This window comes from Ambystoma mexicanum, chromosome 1p (genome assembly GCF_040938575.1).
Source record: "Ambystoma mexicanum isolate Mex_15411 chromosome 1p, UKY_AmexF1_1, whole genome shotgun sequence".
NCBI lineage: Eukaryota > Metazoa > Chordata > Amphibia > Caudata > Ambystomatidae > Ambystoma > Ambystoma mexicanum.
Window position 1 is genome coordinate 740,043,743 of NC_090921.1, and position 16,980 is coordinate 740,060,722.

At 44.1% G+C, this 16,980-nt stretch overlaps 1 protein-coding gene across 1 annotated transcript in view; it reads right to left on the reverse strand.

Annotated features, from left to right (window-relative positions):
- The window catches only part of LOC138580049 (methanethiol oxidase-like), a 293,543-nt gene that overhangs the window by 181,325 nt on the left and 95,238 nt on the right, over positions 1 to 16,980 (reverse strand). The window contains exons 5-6 of the mRNA XM_069650285.1: positions 7,461 to 7,581; positions 3,517 to 3,699 (exon numbers count right to left, since the gene is read on the reverse strand). Of these exons, the coding sequence (XP_069506386.1) occupies positions 3,517 to 3,699; positions 7,461 to 7,581 (304 nt within the window). The remainder of the gene's footprint in view (positions 1 to 3,516; positions 3,700 to 7,460; positions 7,582 to 16,980) is intronic.

Genomic DNA, 16,980 nt, shown 5'->3' on the forward strand with positions numbered 1-16,980 from the left:
TTACTGCTATGCTGCACATGCTTCAAAAATACAGATCAACCCACTTTTTCCCCCAGCCCCTTACTTTTTCTCACTTTGATTTCACCCACACACACAGCGACTCATCCACCTTCCTTCTTTTTTTACCACAAAAGACAGCAAGAGAAAATATACAAAAAATAATTGACTAAAATCCAGGCCCATTCCTTTATACCGAGCCACTACTTTTGTAATACCACTTATTTCTTTTATCGTCATAAGAGGAATAATGTGTGGTACTACCTTCTCAACCTGTTATGGCTGAGGATCCCTTACCTCCCAGTCCTTATAAGGTGGGTATCCCTTTCATCTCAGTCTTTTATATGCTGAGGTTCCCTTTCCATTATAAAAAGTAGAAAAAGAGAAATGTGTGACAATTTCAATATATACCCCACCTCTTATCCAATCTACTCCTCAACACATCACCTGAAATCCAATCCAATCCATCCTATCTATTCCTTATCACCAAAAGTCCTATTTCATACTAAATCACCAATACTATATCACCAAATGTCCTATGCCATAATACATCACCAAGTCCTATTCCATCTATTCCACTGACCTCGTACAACATCCTTCACTTCATCATAATAGCATTCACATCACCAAATATTTTGTTCACATTACCATATCATACATACCTGTTCCCATTTTGTTATCACTTGCAAGAGTATCGTCACCTGGGCGTGCTTCACTTGAGTTTCCCTCCATTACGAAGTCCCATGCTGGCCTGTAATTCTGGAGCCACGCCCTGCTCCAGTGAGCAGAAAGGATTTCTTTAAAAATGACTTCTACTAAAGTCGCTCAGGATACATGGGTTTTTTAATTTAGGGGTCTGATCACTACAGACGGGCGTGGCTGACCTGCCTTGGGCTTCACAAATTACAGGGGCAAAAAACTAAGTATCACATCGGGTCGTCACCACTGAAAGTGAAACCCAACTTACAGGAGCACCCCTTAAATATTTTGGGGTACCACCTGATCACGCTCACACCAGAGTAAATGCACCCCTCTAAGGAATTAAGGCCATGAGTCTATCTTGCAAAAGATAACAAATCTAATCTGTACAGAAGTGAGGATTGGCAAAGAACTCTGCCCCAGAGTGGTATATTCTGTCCCTCATCCGCTCCCAGGTCCTGAAGACTGGTGCTTGGCCTGGGGCTTAAATATTCTTGGACTTGGTTACTGGATGCCGGCAGAGCTCATCCAAAATTGTCCCTCTTGCCTTTCAAGAGATGCTGTAGTTCTTCCTTCTGGCATGTTTGGGTTCCGTTTGGGACAGACTACTTTAACATAATGGTGCCTCTGCAGGAATACATTGTCGCTCTTGTTTAGCATACTTCGCTATGTTATAAACATTCATACATAAACACATCTTCCCGCCATTCTCTCAACACTTCACTGAACATAAATATTTGATCTGGTCCTGACATTTCTACAAAAAACCCTGTTTTCCCATAGTACTCTGTATGTCGTGCTGCATTGTTTTTAGTCTCCATTGGCTTGTGATGGACAGGAACAGCTACTGAGTTACCTTGTGCTTTCTGCTAGAGCTAGCCGGGCCCCACACAATGCATGTAGTCTATTTTTAGCACAGGCTGCATTCAACGTGTGCTTTAAGCAAAGCTAACTACCCTTTAACAGTTTTACTGATATATTCAGCTAAACAATTATTTGTGCCTTATATTTAATACTATTTTCATTTAGTGTCTGGCCACGCCTGTATGTGATTATATTTGCATGAAAAAAGCTTTCTCAGTGCTATAGTGCTTAGAGAAGTCTTACCTCATTGTAAGGCGCTTGAGGGGTGCATGAAGGCAGTAGCCAAAGCGCTAGCTCCTCCCCAACAGGTGTGAGCGCTGCTTCTCTGGCTCTGTCTGGTCGATTGTGAATTTAGGGGTCTGAAGATACTGAAAGAGACTCTCAGATCGGTCGTGCCTAGATGTAGTCAGCTATGGCTTCCACACAGTCCTCTTAGTTTTCGCACAGTCTTGAAGTCGGAATACATCTCCAAGCTCAATGTTGTGTCTGCTTTCAGTGAGTTTTGGGTCTGCTGGAGATGTGTACATGTGAGCAAAAGGGATGTGTTGCGTTCTGTTCGCTTGTCCTGCTGGCCCCACTGAATGGGAGATAGAGGGCCTCCATACCGGGGTCCAGTACCCGGTTCCTCCAATGGGGATTTACTGGGCTATTCCAACCTTGGAGGACCCGGTAAGTCCTCATTGGAAAAACCCATCCCCATTCCCATTTGAGCCCCCATAGGGCTCAATGGGAATTGGGAGTGACCTAATAAACGGGCCCGTTAATAACGGGCCCGTTATTAGCTCCCTGGACCCCTCGCGGGACCCGCTAAGGATGCCTAGTTTTACCAGGCGTCCTTACTGGGTCCTGCAAAGTGAACCTCGTAATAGGGCATCCCGTAATGAAGGGTGCCGGTCCCGTACCGGCACCCTTCATTAGGGGAGCGCCAGCCTCGTAATGAGGCCCAGAGTGTTTATGAATAATGTGTGCCGTCAGCCCTAAAAAAGTGGCATTCTGTGTGGGTTCTTAGCGGAGGGAGTGAGTAAGGTGGCTGCCCCTCGTCCGTAATGTACTTGAAAGGCTTTTAATAAACCTTATGCTGTGATTGAAGAAATGAAGCCTTCTTAAGCGTACCCTTTGTGTGACTCAGTTGTACCAACTTCAGCGTGCTGTCTGTACAACACTCAATTTCTGTTCATGGACATACTGTGGATGCAGATTCTCTGTCAAATAGAAAACTTAGAAATTGAGTGGATCCCCTGCTTCCACTCCAAAACGTGCTTCCTTCTAATCAGGGTCTTGGCTTTCTTTCCACCCTATGTTCAAACTTCGACCGCTCTTGTATCTTGTTTGTGCTTCTTTTTACACTTATGCAGAGGACACCCAGCGCTTCATTCGGCAGAACAGGGAAGTGGGGGCCACAGATTCCTGTACTCGGTCTTGCATGTCTGCAATATCATGCTGCAAGAGTACCAACCCGCTTCGCCTAAACTCTCATACGGCAGATAGATCGTTTGGCTGCTTGCATCTGCCTTCTCGGTTTAGAGGTTTCATTCTCTTCTTGGAGCAAGCACCAGGAAGCCAGGTGGTGTTAAATTGCTCTATCAGACTAATAGAGCAGTAGAGTAGATGGATATCACAGTAGTCATGTCTACCGACAGGTACAAAAATGGTTGCTGGGGTAAAGTACTCCTGTATCCTTTATTTGCACACCCAAACCCCTGTCTCAGAGAACAATTGGTAATTTATCCCCTTGCAATAAATATGCCCCGAGTGGATCAAGCGCTAGCTGCATAATTCTGTCTATAACCTGCGGTGCATACGTTTGAATTGAAGCTGGGTTACTTAGCCTTACCTCTTATGGAGGGCAATAAAACAATGGGTAATGGTTCTTGAAAGGCCATTGGAGGTTGTTGTGTGATCTGTGTATGAAGCGTTCTAGATTATATATACATACATAGATTCATATAATCTTACCAGCCTTCACATCTTCTGGTTTGAAGACATCGAACATAAGTTTTGGAGTCCCCCATTCGGTGCTAGCCAGTACGTTGTGACGGTGCTGGTACCAGAAATCGTAGCCGAAAGGGGCAGCATGGCCGTCCTTCTCCCAATTCCCCTTCACCTCAAAGGTCTCTGCATCCAGCAAGATGAACCCACCTGCAAGAAACAGGCAGGGGGAGTTACAAGCAACCAGGAACCTTGGCTGTGAATCCTATAAAATATATATAGGACATTTCAAAATGTCTCACCACATGAATAGCGTGGTGTACCTTTGATAGATTGTGCGGTAGATTCGTTAATCTGATTTGGCCTTCCACCGGTTCAAATTACATATTTATTTATAAGCTTATCGTGAGTTTTATAATTCATTCGTTCAAATGGGTGAACATTTCTGACAGGTTATTAAATTGGGGTAGCTACTTGAAAGGGTGACCATTTTTTTATTTTACAGAAATGGAATGTAACCCCTTCCACGCCAAATGTTGGATCTTGCCCACCATACAATCACTCTAAATCTCTAGGTGTAACAGGCCTGCAATGAAATGCTGCTAATACTACTCTCTAATTAAAATGAGATCAGCACTTCTCAAATCTGCTGCTGGTACTGGCCCAGTAAAAGCAGAACTGTCCTGTGAAAACGTGTGTTTTTCCCCCATTAATAGGCCTGCTAAGAAATACTAGTCCTCTAGTATTTTAAAGCAGAGGAGTGTATTTTTAGGATGTGCTGGTTTTGTCCCATTAACATTATAACAGCCATGTCTCCCATTAATGTTGACATTTCCCTAACCAGTGGAATGCCATTATCTGCCACCCAAGATTAGGAGCTTGGTATATATTACTGGCATGTGGTATGTATTACTGGCATGTGGCATTCCCATTCCTTTACCCTTAATTGGAGTACTGTGCACAGTAAAGCCATCGCTTTACACAACCCTCTTGAGGATAAGTGAACAAAATTGTATTCTATTTTCTGTGCCTCCTCATCTAAAGAATAGGTTGAATTGGGCTTATTTGCCCTTTTCGGTTAAAATATGGGTTTGTATTCCTCGCCATGCCTATAAACTATGCGACTCTATATATACACTGCATTTGGTTGTGTTTTCTTTTATATTAAGTTGATCTGCGTTAAGCACTTATGCAGGTCTGTCAGTTTTGCTTCTCATTTTAACTACACTATTTGTTCTTGCATAAAAAGAAACATATTGTCAATTGAGACATATCACGACATGAGATATTGATTGCCTCGATTTACACATTGATATGTCCATACACTCTAAATCATTTATTGAATTGTAATTCCAACGGGGACAAGACTCATTTTGCTGTATAAGCCAATTCTCCAGCTTGAGTAGGGAATTTCCTGTGTTTTTCCTTATGTTGGGCCTCAACCAATCTGTCCTACTACTCAGCCCTCTTCAATATCCTGGCTTTTGTATCCTGCCATCCGGACATTAGCACTTAAGTGTCAAAATAGTACCAAAATGATTTCTTGGGACCAGGCACACTCCAAGGGCCTGATTCATGGACGTGTTTTATGATGGCGCAATCCCATAGGAAAACGTTCCATGAATCAGGCCCCAAATGTTAATTTAGGTGTAGGGGTGCATGTATGAAACAATAGCAGACCTGCCAGACATGTTTGTACTACTACACCAAAGTATAGCAGCCTTCCCTTAAATATGTGACTAACAGTATAACAGCTATGCTGAGAAGTGCCATTCACACCCAGGAAAGACAGATTGACGAATCACAATCTGCCTTTCCTGAGCGCAATTATGCTTTCACCGCCCACACTGCCACCATTAAATCAGAAAAGGGACTAGGTCCCTTTTCGGATGACGGTGTCCATTTTGGAACATGTTTTTCATGGCCGCCGCCATCTGAAAAGGCCTTTGCCATTTTAATGGCTGTGGCAATATTTGTTTACGTTTTTATTTTCTCCATTCAACTGAAGATGGGCTCATGCTGAGCTGATCTCCCATCAGACGGGTAAAAACGAAAACTATCTGCACCCCAGTAAATCCCAGGGTGAGAAAAGCTTCCCCCCTCCTCCCCTCCATGGGCTTTAACGGTCGGCAACCAGAGTTCAAGGTGTCCGGCCGTTAAAGTCCATGTCGGCCCCCCATGAGGCATGAAAGCTATATTACTGCTCCATTAAAATGATAGCAGCTCTGATAAGATGTGTCCTATTCAAAGCCTCTGCATGAATGGAATTTATAAATCGCAAACCTAGCTGGGTACACAGGGGATGTGCCTGGGGCATCACAAGTAGGGGGCAGGGTTAGCAGAGGAGCTGGAATGGGTAAGGGGAATCAAGCGAGGGTTTGACTCCAGAGTTGAGTGGAGTGATCAGCAACTGGTGAAATGAAATTTGAAGTGTAGGGTCTGGAGGCCCTTCCTGAAGGGTAGGATGGCATGGGGCATTATTCGCTGCATTGGAACTTGTTCCAGAGAAAGGTTGCACAGCAGGAAAAAAGGCTTATTTCCTGTCACCCGCCCACTTGCAGCTCTTCTTGTCCAGCCTGGCAAAGAGGTGGCTTCTGGTGGTGCCCTCGCCTCTGGAGATGGAGAGCTTCTCAGCCAAGTGAAGTGGTGTTTTGATTGTGACTGCTTTGTAGGTGACGCAGGCAGTGTTAAACACGATGCATGCGTGGGGGGGAAGCCAGAGCAGCTCCCCCTCATGAAGGAATTTGGTTGAATATGCCTGGTCCTCTAATGAGGCATGCTGCATGGCCAAGATGGCATCTGGGAGTCATGCAAGTAGGGCGTAGAAGTGCCAGTTTGAAAGCTAATGCCACATTAACAGTATATTGTCCTACCGAGACCTCCATGTTCTGGCAAATAAACGTTCAGTAGCCCCCCTGAGAAATGATGGCACTGTCTCTAATAGGAAGGAAGCTCTTAACAAATGTGTTGATATCATCCCCTCAAATGTACAGAAGCTTTTCTAAGCAGTGCTTATACTGGTCATTCGCACACACACCATCGCTGCTAGTCTTGTGGTATTATTGTGGAAGCCTGTTTATGCTCTGCTATGAAGTGCTGCTATTGTCATTGCAAATAAAAGTGGGTCAGGTACGTGGTGTTCAAAATCCGTAACCATCTAAATAAGAACAGTGATAGGCTGGCCTGGCGCAGGGCGGTTAGGCTGGCTTGGCGCAGGGCGGTTAGGCTGGCTTGGCGCGGGGCGGTTAGGCTCGCTTGGCGAAGGGCGGTTAGGCTGGCTTGGCGCGGGGCGGTTAGGCTCGCTTGGCGAAGGGCGGTTAAGTGATTTTAACGAAAACGAAAATAACGAAAACATTTACAGTGAAGTAATTTGGTAAAAAAAAAAACATTTTTTTGCCCCTCGCCCATTTAAATAATTTTCGGTATTTTTTGTGACGAAATCATTTCTCTGTAATTGTTTTTCGTTATTTATTATTTGTTAAAATCACAGGAAATTGGCAGGTTATACTTCAAAGAAGGCCCCATAAATGTATCTTATTTATGTGATATGAATTGGGGTGCGATGGGTCCAAGGGTGGACTGGCCTATAGGGAACTCTGGAGATTTCCCGGTGGGCCTCTGCACTCTGGGCCTCTTTTCTGTGGTACTTCCAAATTTTCTCATAGGAAAAGCATTGGGCTTGCTGAAAATTGGTCATATGGGGCTACTTTGAAGTTTATTTCCAGGGCCTCTTTTGGTCCCCAGTAATTGTTTCCAGGGCCTTTTTTTGCTCCCAGTCCAGCCCTGGATGAGTCCCGTCTCGTGTGCCAAATGCTCCTTAGGGACAACTGGATTGAAGTCCCAAACCTTGCCAAATGACCACAATAACAAGAATACAAATGGCCGGATTGTCCCAGCCCATGGAAGGAGAGCGTAGTTTGAGTTTTGCAAGCAGTGCCCACCCCAAAGCAAGGGAGGGAGGCAGCTGGTACCTTTGGCATTGCCTGATGGGTCGCCCACGCTGCTTATCATAACCTCACCGCTGCCCAGGCAATGCGTTGTGTGCGGGTTTGCCAGGTTGCACTTGAAATAGACATCAGTAGGTTCGATTGCCTAGGAAAAGATTAAAGTCAAAGCATATAATCATTTCTGACCACTTGCTGTCCCCTACAACACCTACAGTTGTGTTATGACTCTTATTTTGCCAAAGTTTAATGTGACCTCTTTTGCCCAATGGGCTGCTAATCATTCATACCATCCTCCTGGTCATTGCATCATGCCTCCTTCACAACTTTCAGCAGGTTTATGGTCAATGCCTCGAGGGACCATTCCATCGAAAAATGTGCATCCAAAAAATGTGCATCAAATGCATTTTTTTTAAACAGTTTTTAATGGGTGGTCCCCCCCCCCCCGTGTTTTACCCTTTAAAGCCCATTAATATTAAACTAAACCCTTTACCTTTAAAAAAACATGCATTCGATGCATATTTTTTCGGTGCAATTGCCTCGATGGAAAGGCATTCGATGGTAATGCATTAGATGTAAAGACCAGATACCCTTTCAACATAGTCCTTAAATGTTGTTGGGACCAGACTTGGGGTTAACACCAGATTCCCGCAGTAAAATGGTGGGACAACTATGGTTGTAGTCCCTAGACAGTGGGAAAAGGTAGTACCTTTTCACAAAGTCGCAAAGACTACACTAATAGCAAAATCTTTGGCCAACAAGTGGTATCTGGGTGAAGTTGAAGAGTGGTACAAACCGCAAGTCTGTAAGGTTTTAGCATGTTGGATATTAAAAAGATACAGTACCACAAAAGAAAAATCCAAGTTGATACTTTTTATTGGACAAACTCAAACTATTATGACGAAATAGATTCGTTTTTGAAGTCTGAAAGACATCATCTAATAGTCACAAAATAAAACGAAAAACAACGCGGAACATTTGTCACATAGGGAAAAGGAAATGTGAGGTTCTACTACATTGGCTTCAAGAAGAGTATGCACGGAATCCCGCCCTGATCAATGCACCAGACATTGGAAATGTCACATCATGGTCCTCATTGAAAGCAATTCGCAATTTTGGCAGCGTTGGGAATCGCATAATACGAAGGCACACCTTACACTCACAACACTGCTGCATGTTAGTGCTCACAAGTGGGAAACAGTAAGGTTGAGCAATCATTCATGGTATTGAAGAGGAAGCTTGAAAAAGTCAATTCAAAGTTCCTCTTGAAGGACAACTGTGATGCAACTAGTGGGACTCGAACAAGGCTCAAGTCAAACCAGGGAGTGTGATCATTCCTGTGGCCTGCACTGTAGAGAAAACTGCCTCTCTGTGGCAGAAAACTGCCTCTAGTCATCACTGTAATCTCCCTGGAGGAGGAAAACAGACCTCCGAAAATGGTGGATGTGTACATACAGATCGGAACCTGCACAGATTGAGCTCTCTCTGGTGGGGTTGCAAATGATTTCAGTGCTGGGGGGCAACAAGCACAGAATGTTCTGCCTGCATTGGTGCAGCAGGGAGTAAAGAATACCAAGGACACCTTTCACAGCGTGACTTTCCAGCACGTTGGGGGGTAAACAGGTAAATTGTGTTAGATAAGTATTGTGCACCATTGTGCACGAACAAGTTGGATTGAACAGAGCACTTTGAGCTGCAAAATGTCTAATACAGTAAGCCAGTGAATGAAGGTCCAAGCAGCAGTGGCGTGTGATCTTCTAGCAGGTCCTAAGGAATGATGTACATCAAAGGTCAGGATGAGCTGTAGTTTCTGGTAAGTGGTGGCTGGAAAGCTGCAGTGATGAGAGTTGGTATGCTCCAGATGCAGGTTTGTTAGGGCTCTTACTATGGTGGCTCGGTCTGATCCTTATTTTTATTTGCGGCATTAGGGTTATGGGAGGGGCCGAGGGGTGAGTGGAAAAAAGAAAAGTTAACAGTGGGCACCAGCTCCCCAATTTACAGTATTGTCAAGTTAAAGTATTTGTTAACAATCAGTATTTGGTGCATCCTGGTAAACCATCTTGTACACCGTTGATGCACGTAAGAGAAAAAAAGACAGAGGCGAGAAATGGCCCGCGTATCAGATGCACCGAGGTAGCCCAAGCTACCTCCGTTACAGAAAGAAGTCTATTTGTAGTAAACAATAATGCAGAGACAATTGTTTTTTTTTATTGTGATGTTTGGATCTTTTCGTCTTCTTCCACAGCAACGATTCAGAGATACAGAGCTGGCCAATGCATTTTGGATCATATGTACATCAAGGTGAAATTGTAGAGTTTATCCAATTTCTGCAGCCCTACAGATGTCCCGGAGCTTTCAGCTCCCAAAGCACCACCAACAAGCAGGGTAGAAAGCAAAGAGAGGGCAGATAGTTCTAAGAATATGGTTTGGATTGATCGTGTTCTTAATTGCAAGTCTGTGAAATGTTCTGAAAAAGTAACTGTAGTCAAGGCAGGGGACAGGATGACTGACATTTCATGTCGATTGGTTGGGAACCAACATAAGTGTGTTGGAGCCAGTACCCGCAGCACTCTCCTGCATAATCCTTTGTCATGGTTGCCTCCATCTGTGATGCCACTGCCGGATCTCCTGTGTAGCTGGGTTCCCTGCCCAGTCCCAGCCCCCCTTATAGATTGGTTTCAATACTGTGATGCCGCTGCCTCGGTTCACTGTGCCCTCCCATACAATGAAAAGTGGTCTGGTATAGCACACATCTGCTATTTTGACAGTATCGGTGCACGGGTCTGAAACAAAATACAGAGGGGTGTATGAATGGGCTAGAAGTTGAGAGTGATGCCACTCCTGTGGGGATGATGCCAAAGTCTTATGTGCTAGTGTGATACTAGGCCCGCCTTCCTTTCACTTTTTTCTTCTTTCACACACATCATCTGTCCCACATTCATACTCCTTTAATACTGGGAGGAGGAAGAGGCAACTGGGAGTTATGCACACTTCCAGTCATTCACACCACTTTGGTACTGGGAAGAGGACTATGGAGTACCATTACAATGGCCAGGCATGTCCCACTAACATAATTAACTATGGTCAGGCAAAGGACTTGCACCTGCAACCAATTGAGAGTCTACAGGTGCAAAAAAGGAGAGACAGGCAGGAGCATGAGAGCAACCCGCATGGGAAGGAGAACGCAGCAAACCGACGTGGAGCAGGCTGGAGAGGGGGCGGTGAAAAGGATGCCGAAAATTGCAGAGAGGTGAGAGAGAAGACGGGGCCCGAGCAGGCCATGAGGGAGTTGAGATCCCTGCAGTACCCTGTGCTGTGTGTCCACAGACGGCGCTGTGGGACACAGAAGACGACAGTGCCCGACAGACCGCTGCAGCATGGTTCAAAGATGCCCAGAGGAATGGCTGGACAATGGTGAGTGAAAGAAAGGGAACCCTCACACCAGGGCACTCCAGGGGCCGGAATTGGGCAGATGGAAATGCCAAAAGAACAGAAACTTATAATGAATGGGTTTGAAAACTGAATGAAATAATATTGAATAAGCTGCAAAATACTTTTGAAATGCTACAAGTATTATTGAATAGTGAACCAGAGAAAAGATATGCCAAGTATATGAAAATACTGCACAAGTGAAAAGAAAGTGATGTGCATTTATGAACACAGTGAAAACAAGTAATATGAAAACAAGTAATACGCATTGATATACAATGTGAAAGTATGAACAAAGTGAACGCCAGTAATGAGCACTTATGAACTAAGTGAAAAGCAAGTGAGATGTACTAATGAACCATATGAAAGCAAGGTGGTGAAAAGAAATACATGCACATAATGAATTATGTGAAAGCCATATTGTGGCGTAAGAAAGAGACTGCTAAAGAGAAACAGAATTGAATGTGAATTGAGAACACCAATTTAAAGAAAGAAAACCTGTGTTTGGCCAGAAGGCCTGGAAGATTGTATGAGATACGTTTTGTCAGGTAGAACCTGAAATAAATGCGAGAGCAGAGATAACTGGAAAGCATGTTATGGCAAAGCCAAGAGACTGAGAGAAACGCAGAATTGAATGCCGACTAATGATACAGATTCTGAAGCAAGAAAACATAAGTGGGTAACCAAATGCCCAGGGTTATCAGTTGCGTGACCTCTAGTGGGTGGACCATGTGGTCCAACAACTGTGCCTAGACTGACTGAACCCCCCCCCCTTTTAAAAATAACCAAGGAAAGCAAAGCATGTAGCAAAGTGCCAGGGGCTATTGGTTGCGTGACCTGTAATGGGTGGACCATGTGGTCTGACAACTGCGCCTAGCCCGAGTAACCCTTACTTGGGAAGCGCCACAGAATGTCAAGATACAGAGGCTGTTTTGTCTAATAAGTGTATAAGTGGTGAAGTAATTGAAGAAAGAAGCAGTCTATGTGAACTAATAGAAATCCTGATAGGTTACAAAGTTGAGCTGGAATCATTATTGAAAGCTGCAAGATTTGAATTGATTGTGGTTTTGAAGCTGGAAGAGCTGCCTTCTTGGGGAAGGACACCCCAAGACTTTGTGAACTGTGTTGACCTTAGGGAAGGGATCCCCGAGATCTTCTGGAGTTGTTTTGAACTTGGGAAGGAAACCACAGAGCCTTTTTGGAACTGTTTGAACTTGGGGAAGGGAAAGCTGAAAAGCAATCCAGGAGCTAGAAGAAACTCAGAACATTATGTTAAACACTGTTTCCTTTATTGCTGACATCCCTACACATTGTATATCTTTAGTTGTGAGGGCAAGTATACGTTTTGGACACAGGCAGACTTTTGAGTTTAACTCAATGACACAGACTGTCCTTGGTTCCTTTAGGTAGGGAAATCCCACCTTAGGATAGGGCAAGTTAGGCCTCACTCCATCCTGACATATAAGAAAAATAAACCCTTTTTACAGAAAAGTTATTCCGTTGTCTGTGTCTCTTACTCCATGATGTCTTCACAGTGCCCAAGTAAATTTTTTTGGAATCCACGCTGCAAGGAACTAGTTTTCCAATTGTGTACATTTGTGAGGGTGTCGGTGATGCGAGAGGAGCAATTGGTGGAGTTGCTCACCTAGTATGTTTGTAGGGATTTGCTGCTGCATGAACTTTGATAGTGTGAAGAGTCTAAGTTGGAGAGGGCGGAGGAGAAGATTTGGTGAGGGAGTGGAATGTTAGGTGGGATTGTTGGTTCATGACTGTTGGCCCAGTGTTGTGGGGACACTTAGTTATCTGGCGTTAATCAGGATTTTTGAGGTTTCACGTAACCAACTCTCTCTACATGGAGGCCCCTGCCGCCATGTCTTGGTTTTCGGCGTGGTTCACCTTTGGGCTCACTGCTGGACACGTGTGCCCTTGGTAGCATTTGAATTGTGGTAAAGAGGATTTGAAGCTGCCCCCCAGTTTTTATTTAATTTGTATACCAACAACACCTCTTGACACAAAGAAAGTGCTGTTCTGTTTCTTCAATGCACAAGTCATCATGCAAAACCTCTAAGCTACTGTACCTTTCTATTCATAGGATAGTTTAAATTGATCTGAACAAATCAGATCATTTAAAGTTAGAGAGGCACTCTCTGCAAATGGTCTCTCCAGAACAGCCCAGCACATTACCAGAGGCCTTCATGCACCGGCACACCCTGCCCCTTGCACAGACGGAATGCAGAGGTAGTAAACAAAACAGTCTCTGAGCGGGTCAGAGGAAGGTGTTTTCCCCACACATCCCTCAACTAAATTCGAGATGGCAACCCATCCTGTGTCTTTTCCAGATGCAGATGACCAATATCTCTTCCTCTCATTACGGTGACCTTAAAGAATTTTTCAGAAATGTGTTCCATCTTAAACACTTGTTGTCCATTACACCTACTATCTGTAAAAAGTAGGGTCTTTTGTCACAATAATCCTGGTTCCAAAAATATAGGTTAATGACTTCTGGAGTACCCACACAATGGGAAGACGTTTCCTTTGGCACTTAAGATGTCGATAATTTATACGGGCTGTTCTAGAGCAGTGTTATATCAGAAGGTGACCCTGTAGTGCCAGGAGAAGACCTACCTGGTGGACTTCAGTAGGTATCTGGCAGGTGCAACAGATGCAAAAAGAGCACTTGGGGATGATGGGTAGCCAGAGAGGTGATAGGGACGGTTTAGGGTAGGTGAGGGGCAACACCCATTACCCTGCCAATAGGTGTACCTTTTTAAGGCTGTGACAACGTTCTTAATGAGTCATAGGACAAATCCCCAAAGTTCAGTCTGTGTGAAAAAAATGTTTGTGTGTAAAAACAGGCTATTCGGCTTCACAATCTAGCTGGGGGTCCCTGTATATCGTGCCCTCATCCTTTGAAGGGGATCTCGCCTCCCTGGCCCAGTATGCCTACTCCAACAGGTATTATTGCAGTGCTGATTTACTATAGCAAGGGTGGCCCTTTTAGTATGGCCCATCAATATCCTAGTGAGGTCCTAAAGGCGGTGGTCTATCTGTCAGACTATGCTGTATAATAATACAAAGCAATATTGTTTTTAATAACATTTAACAAGCACCTTGTTAAACTGAAAGCATACTTCCAAGGTTCGGTAAAATGTAAGTAATATATTAATGGAAATAAGTTTCAAGATTGCTCATGCAACTCATGAAAATCTAACACAAAGTAAACAAATTCATTATATTCATATTTCATGAAGCAGATTCCATAACATTCAATTTCAAGGTCTTGTTTTATGGTTATATTATCTCAACTGGTTTTGGGAATTCCAACACCCTTCTTCAGGGATAACAGGATCTAACTTCTGTCAATTTCTACAGAGATATAACAATCTAAATAAGAAATCTGTACACTATGAGCACTCCGAAATAGTTCATTACATATAATAATCAATGGATAGGAACAATGTACTACATGCAAAGAGCTTTCACCCTGATCGCATGATCCAAAGCTTACCATTCAGTCAATTCTTACGGATTACATGTATTGTTCTAAACCTGAAGGTTTAGAGATTACGAATCATGCCCTAAAGAATATGTTAAAAGTGAGGGGTTACAGCGAGGACATACTAAGAGAGTCTCTTAAGAAAGTTTCACATATTAGTTGAAAGACCCTTTTAGAATTCAGTAGCACTAAAGCCCAACCCGATTTATTATTAAGCCGGTCCGATAGCACAGCGAGTAGAGCGCTCGCTTTGACATCTGTGCCGAGCTCCCGGAAAGGCCAAACTCAGCCTTTCATCCTTCCGAGGTTGATAAATGAGCACCACACACTGTGGGTAATAATAAGCAGCCCTCAGATACCCGAGGCTTCGTAGCGCTATATAAATGCTTAATTATTATTATTACATGTTACAACTTTCTACATGCTAAGTCAAAAGATAAAGAACATAATCAAGAAAATTTGGAGAATTCTACAGTTGGATAATCCTACACGTGAACTTTTTCCTGAACCACCTGTATTGGGTATAGGACGACCTTCTCTTTACAAAATATACTTGTTAAAGTGGATCAGATTTCAAGAATTCAGAAGATGAAGAGGAATTGAACTTTTCCAGCTCTTAGTCGCCAACACGGTCATATGATTAAGAGCAATATGATAAAAACGTCCTCATACTGCCTTAAGGAGTTTGCCCCCTGTGACCCCACCAATGTGGCTTATGCTCAGAGGCATAGCTAGCATTGTCTAACAAGTGGGTCTGAAGCTAATGTATTTGGGCCAATGCCAAGGGGAGTCTGCATAGGGGAGGCGGTCTGTTCTGCTGCCAGCCTATTGTGTAGGAGTAGCCGAACTTTGTGAAGGCGCACAAACTAACCATGGAGACTTCGAGAGGGGGTTCTGCCCCCAGGAAATGTTCTTACATAATAGGATAAAATGACGCTGTTGACAGTCCACTTTCTGTGACACACTGGGTAAAAAGCTGCAGGGTACAATCAGTTGTATAGGGTAAGACATGAACAAAATCCATTAGATGCGATGCCAGCAGCAATACACAGGAGCATTTTCCAATGCATTTTTATAATACATTTGCCCACCCTGACAGTCCTCTGCCAGTGTAAGAAAACATGTTTATGCTGATTGGGCGCAAACATGCCCATACTGGTGCACCTATATATGCCAGTATTCCCACATAAGAACATAGTCATGTTTGCGTTGCTCATAATGTAGCAATTATACTATAACAAAACATGCCACATTAAGAAACCATGTCCTTTCTGGCTACACAAATCCCCCCCACCCCCACATGGGAAGACTCATCATGCTGTATTTGCCCCCACAAAACCAGTGATAAAATCCCATGCCACAGTAAGAAAACATTGCCTTGAGGGCAGAGCGTCTGCCGCCCACCCCTCACGAACACTTATGTTACCTTTGACCTTGACGACATTAAAACATGCGATGCCATAGTAGGAAAAAATCCAGGCTTCCAGCCCCATTGTAGTAACTTCTCCCCACCCCCAACCCTCATCCACGGAATAACAATCATCAGGTTGGCTTTGCTTTGCCCAAAGATGCCAGTAAAGCATGCCATGCTCCAGTCAAAAAATGCTAATGCTCCAGTGCCTCCCTGGGCCCCAGCCTCGCATACACAGACACATTCACCCACAGGTCATGCACCCATACAGGGTCTGTCATTCACACAAGCACCCAGAGCAACCGCGTTCACTCGCGCACATGCACCCATTCACACCAGTCACACTGCATTCATTCATTCATACATCCACACTTACACAGAAACACCCACACACATACATAGTATACATACATACACACATACATACATATGCAGGGGCACCCCCTTTCATGCCTGCATGCACGCATTCATAGATGCATACAATCCTCGCACAAACGCAGACAAAAATGCTTGTTTCTTTATCCCTTACTCGTTTCCCTCCAGAATCCACATTCCACCGTCTATTCAGCTGCTCTCTAGGCCTCCGGCTCCATGTAGACAGAAACCAGGAAGCAGGGAGAGCTTCCTGGCTCCTGACATGCACGGACGAGCCAGAGAGAGATGCCTGCTGCTCAGCTGCGGCATGGAACTCTATAAAGGCCCTCCTAGGGCTGCCGAGTGGGCATTTGCAGATTTTGGATGGGCCTTGCCCACTCAGTCACTACTGTGTCCACGCCTCGGTTTATGCTGCCAAATGCCCATGTGGGCTATATTATGTGGGATTAACTAAGAGGGAGGTGAAACTAAGGTGGTCCAAACATAAGTCTATTGTCAGTACCACCAACATAAAATCTTCTGTTGCAATGCAATATATAGAATATAGGCACCCGATTGGACAAATGCAGTTTATAAAATGTTGGAATCTGTAAAAACACCCAAACCAGGAGGGAACTTGTCTAAGCTACTTGCACAATGTGAAATGTACTGGATACAGAAACTTTCTTCACTTGCACCAGAAAGACTCCATACTGATTGGGACTTGGGGTGTTTCCCATGAGTGACATGCTGTTGTGTAACCATGACTACTTTCTGTTAATTACACATGCTAATGATTCCATCTAAGATATTTTGAATAGTTAAAATAAGCGGATTAACTATGTGAACATTTCATG